The 21,432-nt window shown below is 46.5% G+C and overlaps 1 protein-coding gene across 1 annotated transcript in view; it reads right to left on the bottom strand.

Annotated features, from left to right (window-relative positions):
* gbe1b (glucan (1,4-alpha-), branching enzyme 1b) overlaps nucleotides 1–21,432 on the bottom strand; it is a 333,639-nt gene that overhangs the window by 139,969 nt on the left and 172,238 nt on the right. The window contains exons 12-13 of the mRNA XM_046296301.1: nucleotides 8,680–8,778; nucleotides 2,547–2,718 (exon numbers count right to left, since the gene is read on the bottom strand). Coding sequence (XP_046152257.1) covers nucleotides 2,547–2,718; nucleotides 8,680–8,778 — 271 coding nt within the window. The remainder of the gene's footprint in view (nucleotides 1–2,546; nucleotides 2,719–8,679; nucleotides 8,779–21,432) is intronic.

Here is a 21,432-nt window from a genome sequence, read left to right as displayed (position 1 = left end):
TGTCATGTGTCTCCTGTTCTAATTAAAACCTTATTGAAAGGTTATCTTCAAGCTACAATGAGTCACCATTGAGAACATATCTATTCTGATATTTTTGGAGAGGAGGGAAGTAGAGAGCCAGTTCGTATTTAATCTTATCTGCTGACGTAAACACAATGAGGTTACATACTGGAGAGCAGTCTACAGGGTTACATACTGGAGAGCAGTCTACAGGGTTACATACTGGAGAGCAGTCTACAGGGTTACATACTGGAGAGCAGTCTACAGGGTTACATACTGGAGAGCAGTCTACAGGGTTACATACTGGAGAGCAGTCTACAGGGTTACATACTGGAGAGCAGTCTACAGGGTTACATACTGGAGAGCAGTCTACAGGGTTACATACTGGAGAGCAGTCTACAGGGTTACATACTGGAGAGCGGTCTACAGGGTTACATACTGGAGAGCAGTCTACAGGGTTACATACTGGAGAGCGGTCTACAGGGTTACATACTGGAGAGCAGTCTACAGGGTTACATACTGGAGAGCAGTCTACAGGGTTACATACTGGAGAGCGGTCTACAGGGTTACATACTGGAGAGCAGTCTACAGGGTTACATACTGGAGAGCAGTCTACAGGGTTACATACTGGTAACCTTTCTTGTTGCTGCTTGTTTTTGTTTGTTTTCTTAGCTCAGCTAATTTTTTTTATTACAATTTTCCCATTACATTTAGTTACTGTTTGTATGTTGTCTGTTCGTATATATTGTTTTTCTTGTTTATCTGTAAACCTGCCCAGGGAATGCAGATGGAAATTAGTTGTCTAAATCTGGTACATTTTTTCTCAAGTGTCCTGAGAATTATGTTTTGTTGTACATTGTCCCTGTTCAAATCAACGTAATGATAACAACAATATGTTATTTCTCACTATCAGCTTAATACAATTGGCCCAACCGGGCACTCTTCCGATTGGCCCAACCGGGCACTCTTCCGATTGGCCCAACCGGGCACTCTTCCGATTGGCCCAACCGGGCACTCTTCCGATTGGCCCAACCGGGCACTCTTCCGATTGGCCCAACCGGGCACTCTTCCGATTGGCCCAACCGGGCACTCTTCCGATTGGCCCAACCGGGCACTCTTCCGATTGGCCCAACCGGGCACTCTTCCGATTGGCCCAACCGGGCACTCTTCCGATTGGCCCAACCGGGCACTCTTCCGATTGGCACAACCGGGCACTCTTCCGATTGGCACAACCAAACTCTCTTCCGATTGGCACCACCAAACTCTCTTCCGATTGGCACCACCAAACTCTCTTCCGATTGGCACCACCAAACTCTCTTCCGATTGGCACCACCAAACTCTCTTCTGATTGGCACCACCAAACTCTCTTCTGATTGGCACCACCAAACTCTCTTCCGATTGGCACCACCAAACTCTCTTCTGATTGGCACAACCAAACTCTCTTCTGATTGGCCAACCAAACTCTCTTCTGATTGGTCCAACTGAACGCTCTTCTGATTGGTCCAACTGAACGCTCTTCTGATTGGTCCAACTGAACGCTCTTCTGATTGGTCCAACTGAACGCTCTTCTGATTGGTCCAACTGAACGCTCTTCTGATTGGTCCAACTGAACGCTCTTCTGATTGGTCCAACTGAACGCTCTTCTGATTGGTCCCAACTGAACGCTCTTCTCATGAGTTGTTGGATGTCTCTGGATCTGCAATCTTTTGATTGGACCAACGAAGTTAGAGAAGCCATCTTTGGCCCAACTGACACCTCTTCCCCTGACTCACCCATGAAGTTTAGGAGCTCCCCTCAACTCACCCATGATTGGTCCAACTGAAGGTACCCCCTCTCCCCCCTCATCCTCTTCCATGATTGGTCCAACTGAACGCTCTTCTGATTGGTCCCCCAACTCACTCCATGAAGTTTAGTTAGTCCCCCAACTCACCCATGAAGAGGTAGCCCACTCCCCAACTCACCCATGAGTTGTTGGAGCCCTCTCCCCAACTCACCCTGGTACTCCCCTCCCCAACTCACCCATGAAGTTTTCCTCTCCCCAACTCACCCATGAAGTTAGAGAGGTACTCCCCTCTCCCCAACTCACCCATGAAAGCACACCCTTCCCCAACTCACCCATGAAGTTTGAGGAGCTCCCCTCAACTCACCCATGAGGTTGAGGTACTCCCCTCAACTCACCCATGAGGTTGAGGTACCCCCCTCTCCCCCCAACTCATCCATGAAGTTGAGGTACTCCCCTCTCCCCCCCAACTCACCCATGAAGTTGAGGTACTCCCCTCAACTCACCCATGAAGTTTAGTTAGCCTTCTTAGTTAGCCCTCTCCCCCCCAACTCACCCATGAAGTTGAGGTAGCCCACTCCCCAACTCACCCATGAAGTTGAGGTAGCCCTCTCCCCAACTCACCCATGAAGTTGAGGTACTCCCCTCTCCCCAACTCACCCATGAAGTTGAGGTACTCCCCTCTCCCCAACTCACCCATGAAGTTGAGGTACTCCCCTCTCCCCAACGCACCCATGAAGTTGAGGTAGCCCTCTCCCCAACTCACCCATGAAGTTGAGGTAGCCTTCTCCCCCCAGAGCGTGTGTGAGGAGGCGGATCATCTTATGTAGCTGGATGCCTCGGTCGATGACGGGAGTCATGGGGATCAGGGAACTCATGTTGGTGTACATCTCTTTATCCATCAGCCAGAAGGCCAGGGACTTATCACCTACCAGAGACTAGAGACAGAGATGAAGAGAGAGAGATGAAGAGAGAGAGAGAGATGTAGCGAGGGAAATGAAGAGAGAGGGATGGAGAGACAGATGGGGAGAGAGATGGAGAGAGAGAGATGAAGAGAGAGAGATGTAGCGAGAGAGATGTAGCGAGAGAGATGGAGAGAGAAACGGAGAGAGAGATGACGAGAGAGAGATGAAGAGCGAGATGGGGAGAGAGATGAAGAAAGAGAGAGAGAGAGATATAGCGAGAGCGATGGAGAGAGAGATGAAGAGCGAGAGAGAGATGGAGAGAGAGATGAAGAGAGAGAGAGAGATGAAGACAGAGAGATGAAGCGAGAGAGAGAGAGAAACCCCATTTGTGAGTGTAATATTTATTTAACTTTCGTTTATGATCTATTTCACTTGCTTTTTTAATGTCAACATATGTCTCCCTTGCCAATAAAGCCCTTTGAATTGAATTGAGAGAGATGTAGATTTGTAAGTCGCTCTGGATAAGAGCGTCTGCTAAATGACATAAATGTAAATGTAAATGTAGATAGCGAGAGATACACACATGGCCAAAATGATGTATTTTGTATTTATCCTCATAAATCGTCTGCCAGCTAACCTTCTTGGGGTCCGGAGGAATTCAGGCAGTTATACAATCACAAAACATTCATTACAGAATTCACAACACACTAAGTGTGTTCCCTCAGGCCCATACTCCACTACCACATATCTACAACACAAAATACACGTGTCCACCAGTGTGTATAGTGAGTGTGTATAGCGAGTGTGTATAGCGAGTGTGTATAGCGAGTGTGTATAGCGAGTGTGTATAGCGAGTGTGTATAGCGAGTGTGTATAGCGAGTGTGTATAGCGAGTGTGTATAGCGAGTGTGTATAGCGAGTCTGTATAGCGAGTGTGTATAGCGAGTGTGTATAGCGAGTGTGTATAGTGAGTGTGTATAGTGAGTCTGTATAGCGAGTCTGTATAGCGAGTGTGTATAGCGAGTGTGTATAGCGAGTGTGTATAGCGAGTGTGTATAGCGAGTGTGTATAGCGAGTGTGTATAGCGAGTGTGTATATAGTGAGTGTGTATAGTGCGAGTGTGCGTATAGCGAGTGAGTCTGTATAGCGAGTGTGTATAGTGAGTGTGTATAGTGAGTGTGTATAGTGAGTGTGTATAGTGAGTCTGTATAGCGAGTGTGTATAGTGAGTGTGTATAGCGAGTCTGTATAGCGAGTGCGTATAGCGAGTGCGTATAGCGAGTGCGTATAGCGAGTGCGTATAGCGAGTGCGTATAGCGAGTGCGTATAGCGAGTGCGTATAGCGAGTGCGTATAGCGAGTGCGTATAGCGAGTGCGTATAGCGAGTGCGTATAGCGAGTGCGTATAGCGAGTGCGTATAGCGAGTGCGTATAGCGAGTGCGTATAGCGAGTGCGTATAGCGAGTGCGTATAGCGAGTGCGTATAGCGAGTGTGTATAGCGAGTGTGTATAGTGAGTATGTTATCATGTGTCTGCGCCTGTGTGTTTCTCTTCACTGTCCCAAATGTATTTTTATCTGTTTTTAAAAATCTGATTCTACCGCTCTGCATCTTGACCCTATTCCTGATGTGGAAAAGAGTTCCATGTAGTCATGGCTCTATGTAGTACTGTGGAATAGAGTTCCATGTAGTCATGGCTCTATGTAGTACTGTGGAGTAGAGTTCCATGTAGTCATGGCTCTATGTAGTAACTGTGGAATAGAGTTCCATGTAGTCATGGCTCTATGTAGTACTGTGGAGTAGAGTTCCATGTAGTCATGGCTCTATGTAGTAACTGTGGAATAGAGTTCCATGTAGTCATGGCTCTATGTCGTACTGTGGAATAGAGTTCCATGTCGTCATGGCTCTATGTAGTACTGTGGAATAGAGTTCCATGTAGTCATGGCTCTATGTAGTACTGTGGAATAGAGTTCCATGTAGTCATGGCTCTATGTAGTACTGTGGAATAGAGTTCCATGTAGTCATGGCTCTATGTAGTACTGTGGAATAGAGTTCCATGTAGTCATGGCTCTATGTAGTACTGTGGAATAGAGTTCCATGTAGTCATGGCTCTATGTAGTACTGTGGAATAGAGTTCCATGAAGTCATGGCTCTATGTAGTACTGTGCGCCTCCCATAGTCTGTTCTGGACATGGGGACTGTGAAGAGACCTCTGGTGGCATGCCTTGTGGGGTATGCATGGGGTGTCTGAGCTGTGTACCAGTAGTTTAAACAGACTTCTGGTGGCATGTCTTGTGGAGTATGCATGGGGTGTCTGAGCTGTGTGCTAGTAGTTTAAACAGACAGCTCGGTGCATTCAACATGTCAATACCTCTCACAAACACAATTCGTGATGAAATCATTCTCTCCTCCACTTTCAGCCAGGAGAGATTGACATGCATATTATTAATGTTAGCTCTCTGTGTACATCTAAGGTCCAGCTGTGCTGCCCTGTTCTGAGCCAATTGCAATTTTCCCGAGTCCCTTTTTGTGGCACCTGACCACACGACTGAACAGTAGTCCAGGTGCAACAAAACTAGGGCCTGTAGGACCTGCCTTGTTGATAGTGTTGTTAAGAAGGTAGAAACTAGGACCTGTAGGACCTGCCTTGTTGATAGTGTTGTTAAGAAGGTAGAAACTAGGGCCTGTAGGAGCTGCCTTGTTGATAGTGTTGTTAAGAAGGTAGAAACTAGGGCTGTTTAGTCATCTCAACTTGCTCAATTTCAACATTATTTATTACAAGATTTAGTTCAGGTTAAGTGAATGATTTGTCCCAAATACATAGATTTTAGTTTTTGAAATATTTAGGACTAACTTATTCCTTGCCACCCATTCTGAAACTAACTGGAGCTCTTTGTTAAGTGTTGCAGTCATTTCAGTCGCTGTTGTAGCTGATGTGTATAGTGTTGAGTTATCCGCATACACAGACAGACTGTCTTTATATAAAGCCAGTGGCCTGTCGTTAGTAAAGATTGAAAACACAGCTGCCATGGGGAATTCCTGATTCTACATGGATTATGTTGGATAGGCTTCCATTAAAGAACACCCTCTGTGTTCTGTTAGACAGGTAACTCTTTATCCACATTATAGCAGGGGGTGTAAAGCTATAACACCCTCTGTGTTCTGTTAGACAGGTAACTCTTTATCCACATTATAGCAGGGGGTGTAAAGCTATAACACCCTCTGTGTTCTGTTAGACAGGTAACTCTTTATCCACATTATAGCAGGGGGTGTAAAGCTATAACACCCTCTGTGTTCTGTTAGACAGGTAACTCTTTATCCACATTATAGCAGGGGTGTAAAGCCATAACACCCTCTGTGTTCTGTTAGACAGGTAACTCTTTATCCACATTATAGCAGGGGGTGTAAAGCCATAACACCCTCTGTGTTCTGTTAGACAGGTAACTCTTTATCCACATTATAGCAGGAGGTGTAAAGCCATAACACCCTCTGTGTTCTGTTAGACAAGTAACACTTTATCCACATTATAGCAGGGGGTGTAAAGCCATAACACCCTCTGTGTTCTGTTAGACAGGTAACTCTTTATCCACATTATAGCAGGGGGTGTAAAGCCATTAAACAAATGTTTTCCTAGCAGCAGACTATGATCGATAATGTCAAAAGCCGCACCGAAGTCTAACAAACCAGCACCTATAATCTTTTTATCATCAATTTCTCTCAGCCAATCAGCAGTCATTTGTGTAAGTGCTGTGCTTGTTGAGTGTCCTTCCCTAGAAGCATGCTGAAAGTTTGTTGTAAATTTGTTTACTGTAAAATAGCATTGTATCTGGTCAAACACCATTTTCCCCAAAACATTACTAACGGTTGGTAACAGTGCTCCCGAGTGGTGCAGCGGTCTAAGGCACTGCATTGTCAGTGCAAGAGGTGTCACTACAGTCCCTGGTTCGAATCCAGGCTGTATCACATCCAGCCGGTTGAGGTCAGGGCTCTGAGCAAGCCAGTCAAGTTCTTCCACACTGATCTCAACAAACCATTTCTGTACGAACATTGCTTTGTGCACAGTGGCATTGTCTGAAACAGGAAATGCCTTGAAACTGTTGCCACAAAGTTGGAAGCACAGAATTTTCTAGAATGTCAATGTATGCTGTATCGTTAAGATTTCCCTTCACTGGAACCATGAAAAACAGCCCCAGACCACAGTTCCTCATCCACCAAACTTTACAGTTGGCACTACGCATTCAGGCAGGTACTGTACTGTTCTCCTGGCATCAGCCAAACCCCAGATTGGTCAGTCGGACTGCCAGATGGTGAAGCGTGGTTCATCACTCCAGAGAACGCATTTCCACTGCTCCAGAGTCCAATGTCGGCGAGCTTTACACCACTCCAGCCGACGCTTGGTGATCTTAGGCTTGTGTGCTGTTGCTCGGCCATGGAAACCCATTTCATGAAGCTCCTGAAGAACAGTTATTGCGCTGACATTGCTTCCAGAGGCAGGTAGTGAGTGTTGCAACCGAGGACAGATAATTTTTTTGCGATAAATGCTTCAGCACTCGACGGTCCCGTTCTGTGAGATTGTGTGGCCTACCACTTCGGGGCTGAGCCGTTATTGCTCCTAGATGTTTCCACTTCACAATAACAGCACTTACAGTTTGGCTAACTGACTTGTTGAAAAGGTGGCATCCTATGGCAGTGCCACGTTGAAAGTCATTGAGCTCTTCAGTAAGCCCAGTCTACTGCCAATGTTTGTCTATGGAGATTGCATGGAGGAGTGCTCGATTTTATACACCTGTCGAGAAGGGGTGTGGCTGAAATAGCAGAATCCACTAATTTGAAGGTGTGTCCACATACTTTTGGTCATGTTGTGTAGAGATATAAATATAAGAGAGAAAGAGAGATCGAAAAACAGATCAGAGAACTCATGTTGGTGTACATCTCTTTATCCATTAACCAGAAGGACAGGGATTTATCACCTACCACGGACTAGACACATATGCCTATTAGGAGGTACATAGACATTTTATTGACAGACACAGTTACAAATCGAGAGCTTGGGACTATAAAGGCTCTATCTACAAACAAATGATTTGGATATAAATTGGCTTTAAACCAATGGTTTGAACGGTGTCATTTACAAGACTTTATTAGGAGTAGCACATTGAACAGAACAAGGTCATGTAAGGAACTCAATTTGGACAAAAATGCAGATAGAACTGTCCTAGCCCCCAACCCTTAATGTAGATGTAGAGATAGAACTGTCCTAGCCCCCAACCCTTAATGTAGATGTAGAGATAGAACTGTCCTAGCCCCCAACCCTTAATGTAGATGTAGAGATAGAACTGTCCTAGCCCCCAACCCTTAATGTAGATGTAGAGATAGAACTGTCCTAGCCCCCCAACCCTTAATGTAGATGTAGAGATAGAACTGTACTAGCCCCCAACCCTTAATGTAGATGTAGAGATATAACTGTACTAGCCCCCAACCCTTAATGTAGATGTAGAGATAGAACTGTCCTAGCCCCCAACCCTTAATGTAGATGTAGAGATAGAACTGTCCTAGCCCCCAACCCTTAATGTAGATGTAGAGATAGAACTGTCCTAGCCCCCCAACCCTTAATGTAGATGTGGAGATAGGGCAACTCCAGTCCTCCAGGGCCTGACAGGTGTCACAGTTTTGCACCAGGCCTCAGCTAACACCCCTGACTCCAATAATCACCTAATCACCATCTTCAGTTCAGAATGACATTTGATTAAGCCAGCTGTGTTTGTTAGGGATTGGAGAAAAAGTGTGACCACCAATCATGTTAAAGAGGAGGTTAACCACCCCTGGACTAGAGGGACAGTACAGAAAGCAAGGATGGAACCACTGTCTCCATATGCCATATGTGGTTCGTTTCAACAGAGATAGACCCAGAACCGTGTTAAATGAATGAATAAAGAGTTGTGATGATGGGTTGGTTGTGTTACCTGGTGTAGGCTAGAACTGTCGTAGCCCCCCAACCCTTAATGTAGATGTGCAGTTCTCTCCATATCGTCTGTTTGTCAGAGTGTAGACAATGTTACCCATGTCCCAGGCCTCGTCTGCTAACTCCTTCAGAATCTACACGTCAACACAAGACAAGATGAATTACTGAATACAGCTTCGTAATACACAAAGATTACAATAGAACTGTCTAGCCCCCAACCCTTAATGCCTCCAGGATGTGGAGAGAGGGACTCCAGTCTCCAGGGAGGCGGTGGTAGAGTCTCCAGGGGAGGCGGTGACTAGAGTCTCCAGGGAGAATGACATTTGATTAAGAGCTGTGTTTCCAGGGATTGGAGGTGGTAGAGTCTCAGGGAGGCGGTGGACTAGAGTCTACAGGGGAGGCGGTGGTAGAGTCTCCAGGGGAGGCGGTGGTAGAGTCTCCAGGGAGGCGGTGGTAGAGTCTCCAGGGGAGGCGGTGGTAGAGTCTCCAGGGGAGGCGGTGGTAGAGTCTCCAGGGGAGGCGGTGGTAGACAATGTTACCCATGTCCCAGGCCTCGTCTGCTAACTCCTTCAGAATCTACACGTCAACACAAGACAAGATGAATTACTGAATCTCTCTACACAAAGATTACAATCTCTACCACCGCCTCCTCTCTCTCCTCTGGTAGAGTCTCCAGGGGAGGCGGTGGTAGAGTCTCAGGGAGGCCTAGAGTCTCCAGGGGAGGCGGTCTCTCTACCTCTCTCTCTCTCTCTCTACCTCTCTACCTCTCTCTCTCTCTACCTCTCTCTCTACTCTCTCTCTCTCTCTCTCTCTCTCTCTCTCTCTCTCTCTCTCTCTCTCTCTCTCTCTCTCTCTCTCTCTCTCTCTCTCTCTCTCTCTCTCTCTCTCTCTCTCTCTCTCTCTCTCTCTCTCTCTCTCTCTCTCTCTCTCTCTCTCTCTCTCTCTCTCTCTCTCTCTCTCTCTCTCTCTCTCTCTCTCTCTCTCTCTCTCTCTCAGGGGAGGTGGTCTCTCTCCAGGGAGGTGGTGGTCACCATCTCCAGGGAGGTGGTGGTAGAGTCTCCAGGGGAGGTGGTGGTAGAGTCTCCAGGGGAGGTGGTGGTAGAGGATCCAGGGGAGGTGGTGGTAGAGGATCCAGGGGAGGTGGTGGTAGAGGATCCAGGGGAGGTGGTGGTAGAGGAACCAGGGGAGACGGTGTTAGAGAATCTAAGGGAGGTGGTGGTAGAGAATCTAAGGGAGGTGGTGGTAGAGAATCTAAGGGAGGTGGTGGTAGAGAATCTAAGGGAGGTGGTGGTAGAGAATCTAAGGGAGGTGGTGGTAGAGAATCTAAGGGAGGTGGTGGTAGAGAATCTAAGGGAGGTGGTGGTAGAGAATCTAAGGGAGGTGGTGGTAGAGAATCTAAGGGAGATGAAGGTAGAGTCTTCAGGGGAGGTGGTGGTAGAGTCTCCAGGGGAGGTGGTGGTAGAGGATCCAGGGGAGGTGGTGGTAGATTCTCCAGGGGAGGTGGTGGTAGAGTCTCCAGGGGAGGTGGTGGTAGAGGATCCAGGGGAGGTGGTGGTAGAGTCTCCAGGGGAGGTGGTGGTAGAGTCTCCAGGGGAGGTGGTGGTAGAGTCTCTACGGGAGGTGGTGGTAGAGAATCTAAGGCAGGTGGTGGTAGAGTCTCTACGGGAGGTGGTGGTAGAGAATCTAAGGGAGGTGGTGGTAGAGAATCTAAGGGAGGTGGTGGTAGAGAATCTAAGGGAGATGAAGGTAGAGTCTTCAGGGGAGGTGGTGGTAGAGGCTCCAGGGGAGGTGGTGGTAGAGGCTCCAGGGGAGGTGGTGGTAGAGGCTCCAGGGGAGGTGGTGGTATAGGATCCAGGGGAGATGGTGTTAGAGAATCTAAGGGAGTGGGTGGTAGAGAATCTAAGGGAGGTGGTGGTAGAGAATCTAAGGGAGGTGGTGGTAGAGAATCTAAGGGAGTTGAAGGTAGAGTCTCCAGGGGAGATGGTGGTAGAGAATCTAAGGGAGGTGGTGGTAGAGTCTCAAGAGGAGATGGTGGTAGAGGAACCAGGGGAGACAGTGTTAGAGGATCCAGGTGAGATGGTGGTAGAGAATCTAAGGGAGGTGGTGGTAGAGAATCTAAGGGAGGTGGTGGTAGAGAATCTAAGGGAGATGAAGGTAGAGTCTTCAGGGGAGGTTGTGGTAGAGTCTCCAGGGGAGATGGTGGTAGAGAATCCAGGGGAGGTGGTGGTAGAGTCTCCAGGGGAGGTTGTGGTAGTCTCCAGGGGAGGTGGTGGTAGAGTCTCCAGGGGAGGTGGTGGTAGAGTCTCCAGGGAGGTCTCCAGGGGAGGTGGTGGTAGAGTCTCCAGGGGAGGTGGTGGTAGAGTCTCCAGGGGAGGTTGTGGTAGAGTCTCCAGGGGAGGTTGTGGTAGAGTCTCCAGGGGAGGTGGTGGTAGAGTCTCCAGGGGAGGTGGTGGTAGAGTCTCCAGGGGAGGTGGTGGTAGAGTCTCCAGGGGAGGTTGTGGTAGAGTCTCCAGGGGAGGTGGTGGTAGAGTCTCCAGGGGAGGTGGTGGTAGAGTCTCCAGGGGAGGTGGTGGTAGAGCATCCATGGGAGATGGTGGTAGAGCATCCAGGGGAGGTGGTGGTAGAGGATCCAGGGGAGATCGCAATTCAAGAGGGAAACATGGTTTCCAAGGTCGGACAGGCAAACAGGAAGGCTTATATTAACCCCTGCTGTACCAAACTAAATGCTCGGTTGGAAGCTAGGAGAAATAATGTGAGAGTTGAGGTAAATACAGGAGACGATTCAGACAGCTACATGAACATGATGATCTCAGTGATAATTCAGATGGAATTATTAACAGACATAAGTGTACCTGTGTCGGGAAACACAGCACGACTTGAAAACAACCCGTTTTATAATAGTCTATTTTTCCATGTCCTTCTCTAGATTTATTCTGAACAAAAAACATAAAACACAACATGCAACAATTTCTAAGATTTTCCTTAATTTGAGTTCATATAAGGAAATCAGTCAATTGAAATGAATTCATTAGACCCTTAACTATGGATTACACATGACTGGGCATTTTTCCACCAACAAAAGGGCTTTATTACAGACATAAATACTCCTGAGTTTCATCAGCTGTCCGGGTGGCTGGTCTCAGACAATCCTGCAGGTGAAGAAGCCGGGTGTGGAGGTCCTGGGCTGGAGTGGTTACACGTGGTCTCGGGTTGTGATGCCGGTTGGACATACTGCCAAATTCTCTAAAATGATGGAGGCGGCTTATGGTAGAAAAATGAACATTCAATTGTCTGGCAACAGTTCTACTGGACAATCCTTCAGTCACCATGCCAATTGCACGCTCCGTCAAAACTTGAGACATCTGTGGTATTGTGTTGTGTGACAAAAGTGCACATTTTAGAGTGGCCTCTTATTGTCCCCAGCACAAGGTGCACCTGTGTATTGATCATGCTGTTTAATCAGCTTCTTGATATGCCACACGTCAGGTGGATGGATTATCTTGGCAAAGGAGAAATGCTCACTAACAGGGATGTAAACATATTTGTACAAAACATTTGAGAGAAATAAGTAGATTCAACTGCAGTAAAGTAAGTAGATTAACTAGCAGTAAAGTAAGTAGATTAACTAGAAGTAAAGTACTCAACTACACTAAATTAAACTCAACTGCAAAAAAGTCGACTCAACTGCAGTAAAGTAAGCAGATTCAACTACAGTAAAATAACTAAACAACTGCAGTAAAGTAGACTCAACTGCAGTAAAGTAGACTCAACTACAGTAAAGAATGTAGACTCAACTACAGTAAAGAATGTAGACTCAACTACAGTAAAGCAAGTAGACTCAACTACAGTAAAGCAAGTAGACTCAACTACAGTAAAGCAAGTAGACTCAACTACAGTAAAGAAAGTAGACAACGACAGTAAAGAATGTAGACTAAACTACAGTAAAGCAAGTAGACTCAACTACAGTAAAGAAAGTAGACTCAACTACAGTAACGAAAGTAGACAACGACAGTAAAGAATGTAGACTAAACTACAGTAAAGCAAGTAGCCTCAACTACAGTAAAGCAAGTAGACTCAACTACAGTAAAGCAAGTAGACTCAACTACAGTAAAGCAAGTAGACTCAACTACAGTAAAGCAAGTAGACTCAACTACAGTAAAGCAAGTAGACTCAACTACAGTAAAGCAAGTAGACTCAACTACAGTAAAGCAAGTAGACTCAACTACAGTAACGAAAGTAGACAACTACAGTCGGAGCTGGAAGGCTGGATTAACAGCATGGATTCTCCACTTGTCTGTGTGTAAAACTAATACAGTATATATCTGCATGGTGCTGTGATTTCTCCATTGTGTCAGTCTACAGTCTACGGCCCACAGTCTACAATCTACAGGCTACAGTATACGGCCTACAGGTTACGGTCTACAGGCTACGGTCTACGGCCCACAGTCTATGGCCTACAGTCTACAGCCTGACTGAGGCTGTGTAAATCTGCTTTGTGTGTGTCTGTGGGTGGTTAGGGGGGAGGTTATGGCTCTGTCGTCCTGCTCTGTGTGTGTGTGTGTGTGGTATTTTGGCCATGCTGTGAAGCTGTACTATACATCTACCCAGCCTTTTATCTTGGAGTCAAACTTTACTTTATTTAGTAAAAGGAGATGTGTAGAGAGTTGAAGAGCGTGACAGAGAAACGGCGTTACATGCTGTGTGTGTCTGTATCCTCTCACACATTGTTAATGTACTCTGCCTCTCTCAGCAGTGGGTTTACCACACACACACACACACACACACACACACACACACACACACACACACACACACACACACACACACACACACACACACACACACACACACACACACACACACACACACACACACACACACACACACACACACACACACACACACACACACACACACACACACACACTACCAACTGCTCTCAGCCTACTCTGACCTTCCTTAGTAATGCTTGGCTAGCTGAGCAGTCAGTCAGTGTGTGTGTGTGTGTGTGTGTGTCAGTTAGTCAGCATGCTGTGTACCACTACACTAGCAACCACTGAGACCCAGCCCCGCGTGTCCATCGGTCCGCTAACCTTAACGTTCTGCTGGATTAGCCAGAGGCCCTGCCTGCCACTGGAGTCTCCACCACTGCGCCACTGCTTCAAACAACATGGACTCGCTAGTTCAATATTCATCTGGAGAGGGATTTCTTTCCGGTTGCAATTTTTTCCAGAATAATTTTGGTTTGGAAACCCCCCCCACCGTGTTAATTCATGCATTTTATCAGGAGTCATGGCCCAGATACAGGATGGTTCTATTTCTGTGCTGAGGCCAGCTGAATGTAGATAGAGGTGCTTTGAGGCCAGCTGAATGTAGATAGAGGTGCAGCTGAATGTAGATAGAGGTGCTTTGAGGCCAGCTGAATGTTAAGGCTTTCAGGTGCTTTGAGGCCAGCTTTTATCAGGCCAGCTGAATGTAGATAGAAGCTGAATGTAGATGTGTTTGAGGCCAGCTGAATGTAGATGAGGCTTTGAGGCCAGCTGAATGTAGATAGATACAGGATGTAGATGTGTTCTGAATGTAGATAGATTTGAGGCCGGCTGAATGTAGATAGAGGTGCTTTGAGGCCAGCTGAATGTAGATAGAAGGCTTTGAGGCCAGCTGAATGTAGATAGAGGTGCTTTGAGGCCAGCTGAATGTAGATAGAGGTGCTTTGAGGCCAGCTGAATGTAGATAGAGGTGCTTTGAGGCCAGCTGAATGTAGATAGAGGTCCTTTGAGGCCAGCTGAATGTAGATAGAGGTGCTTTGAGGCCAGCTGAATGTAGATAGATGTCCTGTGAGGCCAGCTGAATGCAGATAGAGGTCATTTTAGGTAGAGTCCCCTCAGTGATACAAATGGGCAGGGGTAGAGGCCCCTCAGTGAAATGAATGGGCAGTTGTAGAGGCCTCTCAGTGAAATGAATGGGCGGGGTAGTGTGGTAGCATCAACCAACAGGCTGTGTGCACAGTGGGGCAAAAAAGTATTTAGTCAGCCACCAATTGTACAAGTTCTCCCACTTAAAAAGATGAGAGCGGCCTATAATTTTCATCATAGGTACACTTCAACTATGACAGACAAAATGAGAAAAGAGAAAAAAAAATCCAGAAAATCACATTGTGGGATTTTTAATGAATTTATTTGCAAATTGTGGTGAAAATAAGTACTTGGTCACCTACAAACAAGCACGATTTCTGGCTCTCACAGACCTGTAACAACTTCTTTAAGAGGCTCCTCTGTCCTCTACTCGTTACCTGTATTAGTGGCACCTGTTTGAACTTGTTATCAGTATAAAATATACCTGTCCACAACCTCAAACAGTCACACTCCAAACTCCACTATGGCCAAGACCAAAGAGCTGTCAAAGGACACCAGAAACAAAATTGTAGACCTGCACCAGGCTGGGAAGACTGAATCTGTAATAGGTAAGCAGCTTGGTTTGAAGAAATCAACTGTGGGAGCAATTATTATGAAATGGAAGACATACAAGACCACTGATAATCTCCCTCGATCTGGGGCTCCACGCAGGATCTCATCCCGTGGGGTCAAAATGATCACGAGAACAGTGAGCAAAAATCCCAGAACCACATGGGGGGACCTAGTGAATGACCTGCAGAGAGCTGGGACCAAAGTAACAAAGCCTACCATCAGAAACACACTACGCCGCCAGGGACTGAAATCCTGCAGTGCCAGACGTGTCCCCCTGCTTAAGCCAGTACATTTCCAGGCCCGTCTGAAGTTTGCTAGAGAGCATTTGGATGATCCAGAAGAAGATTGGGATAATGTCATATGGTCAGATGAAACCAAAATATAACTTTTTGGTAAAAACTCAAATTGTCGTGTTTGGAGGACAACGAATGCTGAGTTGCAATCCAAAGAACACCATACCTACACTGTGAAGCATGGCGATGGAAACATCATGCTTTGGGGCTGTTTTTCTGCAAAGGGACCAGGACGACTGATCCGTGTAAAGGAAAGAATGAATGGGGCCATGTATCGTGGGATTTTGAGTGAAAACCTCCTTCCATCAGCAAGGGCATTGAAGATGAAACGTGGCTGGGTCTTTCAGCATGACAATGATCCCAAACACATCGCCCGGGCAACGAAGGAGTGGCTTCGTAAGAAGCATTTCAAGGTCCTGGAGTGGTCTAGCCAGTCTCCAGATCTCAACCCCATAGAAAATCTTTGTAGGGACTTGAAAGTCTGTGTTGCCCAGCAACAGCCCCAAAACATCACTGCTCTAGAGGAGATCTGCATGGAGGAATGGGCCAAAATACCAGCAAACCTTGTGAAGACTTACAGAAAACGTTTGACCTCTGTCATTGCCAACAAAGGGTATATAACAAAGTATTGAGATAAACTTTTGTTATTTACCAAATACTTATTTTCCACCATCATTTGAAAATAAATTTATTTAAAATCCTATAATGTGATTTTCTGGATTTTTTTCTTCTCATTTTGTCTGTCATAGTTGAAGTGTACCGATGATGAACATTTCAGGCCTCTCATCTTTTTAAGTGGGAGAACATGCACAATTGGTGGCTGACTAAATACTTGTTTGCCCCACTGTGTGGGCTGTGTGTGTATGTGTGTTGGCACCAACCAACAGGCTGTGTGTATCTATGTGTTGGCACCAACCAACAGGCTGTGTGTATCTATGTGTCGGCACCAACCAACAGGCTGTGTGTATCTGTGTGTTGGCACCAACCAACAGGCTGTGTGTATCTGTGTGTATCTGTGTGTTGGCACCAACCAACAGGCTGTGTGTATCTGTGTGTATCTGTGTGTTGGCACCAACCAACAGGCTGTGTGTATCTGTGTGTTGACACCAACCAACAGGCTGTGTGTATCTGTGTGTATCTGTGTGTCAGCACCAACCAACAGGCTGTGTGTATCTGTGTGTTGGCACCAACCAACAGGCTGTGTGTATCTGTGTGTATCTGTGTGTTGGCACCAACCAACAGGCTGTGTGTATCTGTGTGTATCTGTGTGTCAGCACCAACCAACAGGCTGTGTGTATCTGTGTGTTGGCACCAACCAACAGGCTGTGTGTATCTGTGTGTATCTGTGTGTTGGCACCAACCAACAGGCTGTGTGTATCTGTGTGTTAGCACCAACCAACAGGCTGTGTGTATCTGTGTGTTGGCACCAACCAACAGGCTGTGTGTATCTGTGTGTTGGCACCAACCAACAGGCTGTGTGTATCTGTGTGTTGGCACCAACCAACAGACTGTGTGTATCTGTGTGTATCTGTGTGTTGGCACCAACCAACAGGCTGTGTGTATTTGTGTGTTGGCACCAACCAACAGACTGTGTGTATCTGTGTGTATCTGTGTGTTGGCACCAACCAACAGACTGTGTGTATCTGTGTGTTGGCACCAACCAACAGGCTGTGTGTATCTGTGTGTTGGCACCAACCAACAGGCTGTGTGTATCTGTGTGTTGGCACCAACCAACAGGCTGTGTGTATCTGTGTGTTGGCACCAACCAACAGGCTGTGTGTATCTGTGTGTTGGCACCAACCAACAGGCTGTGTGTATCTGTGTGTTGGCACCAACCAACAGGCTGTGTGTATCTGTGTGTATCTGTGTGTTAGCACCAACCAACAGGCTGTGTGTATCTGTGTGTTAGCACCAACCAACAGGCTGTGTGTATCTGTGTGTATCTGTGTGTTGGCACCAACCAACAGACTGTGTGTATCTGTGTGTTGGCACCAACCAACAGGCTGTGTGTATCTGTGTGTTGGCACCAACCAACAGGCTGTGTGTATCTGTGTGTATCTGTGTGTATCTGTGTGTTAGCACCAACCAACAGGCTGTGTGTATCTGTGTGTTAGCACCAACCAACAGGCTGTGTGTATCTGTGTGTATCTGTGTGTTAGCACCAACCAACAGGCTGTGTGTATCTGTGTGTTAGCACCAACCAACAGGCTGTGTGTATCTGTGTGTATCTGTGTGTAATGCAGCAGATACGGTGGCAGTCTAAGTTGGTGATTGGATCTGATTAGAACCCTGTCACTCCTAATGGATCATTTTACAAAAGCCCTCACATTTAACAGACAACCTTCCCTGCAGCTACAACAGATTGATATGTAATGGAAACAATTAAGAGCTGAAGGAGGATTGGAGAGGGGAGGAGGAGAGGAGAGGAGGAGAGGAGAGGGGAGGAGGAGGAGGACAGGGGAGGAGGAGAGGAAGAGGGGGAAGAAGAGAGGAACAGGGGGAGGAAGAGAGGAACAGGGGGAGGAAGAGAGGAACAGGGGGGAGGAGGTGAGGAAGAGAGGGGAGGATATATATATATATATATATGCCATTTAGCAGACGCTTTTATCCAAAGCGACTTACAGTCATGTGTGCATACATTCTACGTATGGGTGGTCCCGGGGATTGAACCCACTACCCTGGCGTTACAAGCGCCATGCTCTACCAACTGAGCTACAGGAGGTGAGGAAGAGAGGGGAGGAGGAGAGGAAGAGAGGGGAGGAGGAGAGGAGGAGAGGAAAGGAGGAAAGGGGAGAAGAGTTGAGGAGGAGGAGAAGAGGAAAGGAGGATAGGATGAGAGGAGAGAGGAGGAGGAGAGGGATAGACGAGAGGAAATGAAAGGAAGAGAGGAGGAGAGGGGAGGAGGAGAGGAACGGAGGAGAGGAAAGGAGGAGAGGAAAGAAGGAGAGGAAAGAAGGAGAGGAAAGAAGGAGAGGGGGAGAGGGGAGGAGGAGAAAAGAGAAGGAGAGGGGAGGAGGAGAGGAACGGAGGAGAGGAACGGAGGAGAGGAAAGGAGGAGAGGAAAGGAGGAGAGGGGGAGAGGGGAGGAGGAGAAAAGAGAAGGAGAGGGGGAGGAGGAGAAAAGAGAAGGAGAGGAAAGGAGGAGAGGGGAGGAGGAGAGAGAGAGACGAGAGGAGAGGCTGAGATGGAGTCCTCTCAGGGTATCCCTGCTCTCCAATGTCCTGATTGATGTATCTGCTACGACTGTCCTGATTGGTGTATCTGCTACGACTGTCCTGATTGGTGTATCTATTATTCCATTCACAGAAAGAATATACTTAATCTCTCTAGCTAACAGTAATATTAATCATTAAAGTAGTTGACAGTAATAGTAGCTAATCATTAAAGTAGCTAACAGTAATAGTAGCTAATCATTAAGGTAGCTAACAGTAATAGTAGCTAATTATTAAAGTAGCTAACAGTAATAGTAGCTAATCATTAAAGTAGCTAACAGTAATAGTAGCTAATCATTAAGGTAGCTAACAGTAATAGTAGCTAATCATTAAGGTAGCTAACAGTAATAGTAGCTAATCATTAAGGTAGCGAACAGTAATATTAGCTAATCATTAAAGTAGCTAACAGTAATAGTAGCTAATCATTAAGGTATCTAACAGTAATATTAGCTAGTCATTAAAGTAGCTAACAGTAATAGTAGCTAATCATTACAGTAGCTAACAGTAATAGTAGCTAATCATTAAGGTAGCTAACAGTAATATTAGCTAGTCATTAAAGTAGCTAACAGTAATAGTAGCTAATCATTACAGTAGCTAACAGTAATAGTAGCTAATCATTAAGGTAGCTAACAGTAATATTAGCTAGTCATTAAAAGTAGCTAACAGTAATAGTAGCTAACAGTAATATTAGCTAGTCATTAAAGTAGCTAACAGTAATAGTAGCTAATCATTAAGGTAGATAAGAAGTAATAGTAGCTAATCATTACAGTAGCTAACAGTAAGTGTAGCTAATCATTAAATCAGCTAACAGGTCCACAGACGATGCAATGAACATCATACTGCACACTGCCCTATCCCATCTGGACAAGAGGAATACCTATGTAAGAATGATGTTCATTGACTACAGCTCAGCATTCAACACCATAGTACCCTCCAAATTCATCATCAAGCTAAAGGCCCTGGGTCTCCACCCCACCCTGTGCAACTGGGTCCTGGACTTTGACAGGCCGCCCCCAGGTGGTGAATGCGGGAAACAACATCTCCACTCTGCTGATCCTCAATACTGGGGCCCCCCAAGGGTGCGTGCTCAGCCCCCTCCTGTACTCCCTGTTCACCCATGACTGCGTGGACATGCACGCCTACAACTCAATCATCAAGTTTGCAGACGACACTACAGTGGTAGGCTTGATTACCAACAACGACGAGACGGCCTACAGGGAGGAGGTGATGGCCCTCGGAGTGTGGTGTCAGGAAAATAACCTCTCACTCAACGTCAACAAAACTAAGGAGATGATTGTGGACTTCAGGAAACAGCAGAGGGTGCACCCACCTATCCACATCGACGGGACAGTAGTGGAGAAGGTAGAAAGTGTTAAGTTCCTCGGTATACACATCACAGACAAACTGAAATGGTCCACCCACACAGACAACGTGGTGAAGAAGGTGCAACAGCACCTCTTCAACTTCAGGAGGCTGAAGAAATTTGGCTTGTCACCAAAATCACTCACAAACCTTTACAGATGCACAATCTAGAGCATCGGGCTGTATCACCGCCTGGTACGGCAACTGCACCGCCCTCAACCGTAAGGCTCTCCAGAGGGTGGTGCGATCTGCACAATGCATCACCGGGGGCTAACTACCTGCCCTCCAGGACACCTAAAACACCCGATGTCACAGGAAGGCCAAAAAGTTAATCAAGGACAACAACCACCCGAGCCACTGCCTGTTCACCCCGCTATCATCCAGAAGGCGAGGTCAGTACAGGTGCATCAAAGATGGGACCGAGAAACTGAAAAACAGCGTCTATCTCAAGGCCATCAGACTGTTAAACAGCCACCACTAACACAGAGGCTGCTGCCTACATGGAGGCCCAATCACTGGCCACTTTAATAAATTGATCACTAGTCACTTTAAATAATGCCGCATTAATAATTTTTACATATCTTACATTACTCATCTCATGTGTATATACTGTATTTTATACCATCTACTGCATCTTGCCTATGTCGCTCGGTCATCACTCATCCATGTATTTATATGTATATATTCTTATTCTATCCCTTTAGATTTGCAAGCATTTCGCTACACTCACATTATATTATATATATGTTATGTTATGTTATATACACGGCTCAAACAAATAAAGGCAACACTAAAATAACATCCTAGATCTGAATGAATGAAATATTCTTATTAAATACTTTTTTCTTTACATAGTTGAATGTGCTGACAACAAAATCACACAAAAATGATCAATGGAAATCAAATGTATCAACCCATGGAGGTCTGGATTTGGAGTCACACTCAAAATTAAAGTGGAAAACCACACTACAGGCTGATCCAACTTTGATGTAATGTCCTTAAAACAAGTCAAAATGAGGCTCAGTAGTGTGTGTGGCCTCCACGTGCCTGTATGACCTCCCTACAACGCCTGAGCATGCTCCTGATGAGGTGGCGGATGGTCTCCTGAGGCATCTCCTCCACGTGCCTGTATGACCTCCCTACAACGCCTGAGCATGCTCCCGATGAGGTGGCGGATGGTCCCCTGAGGCATCTCCTCCACGTGCCTGTATGACCTCCCTACAACGCCTGGGCATGCTCCTGATGAGGTGGTGGATGGTCTCCTGAGGGATCTCCTCCCAGACCTGGACTAAAGCATCCGCCAACTCCTGGACAGTCTGTGGTGCAACATGGCGTTGGTGGATGGAGCGAGACATGATGTCCCAGATGTGCTCAATTGGATTCAGGTCTGGGGAACGGGCGGGCCAGTCCATAGCATCAATGCCTTCCTCTTGCAGGAACTGCTGACACACTCC

This window comes from Oncorhynchus gorbuscha, linkage group LG13, assembly GCF_021184085.1.
Source record: "Oncorhynchus gorbuscha isolate QuinsamMale2020 ecotype Even-year linkage group LG13, OgorEven_v1.0, whole genome shotgun sequence".
NCBI classification, from domain to species: domain Eukaryota; kingdom Metazoa; phylum Chordata; class Actinopteri; order Salmoniformes; family Salmonidae; genus Oncorhynchus; species Oncorhynchus gorbuscha.
The sequence above is the reverse complement of the archived record's forward strand: the minus strand, read 5'-3'. Positions and strand labels throughout refer to the sequence as shown.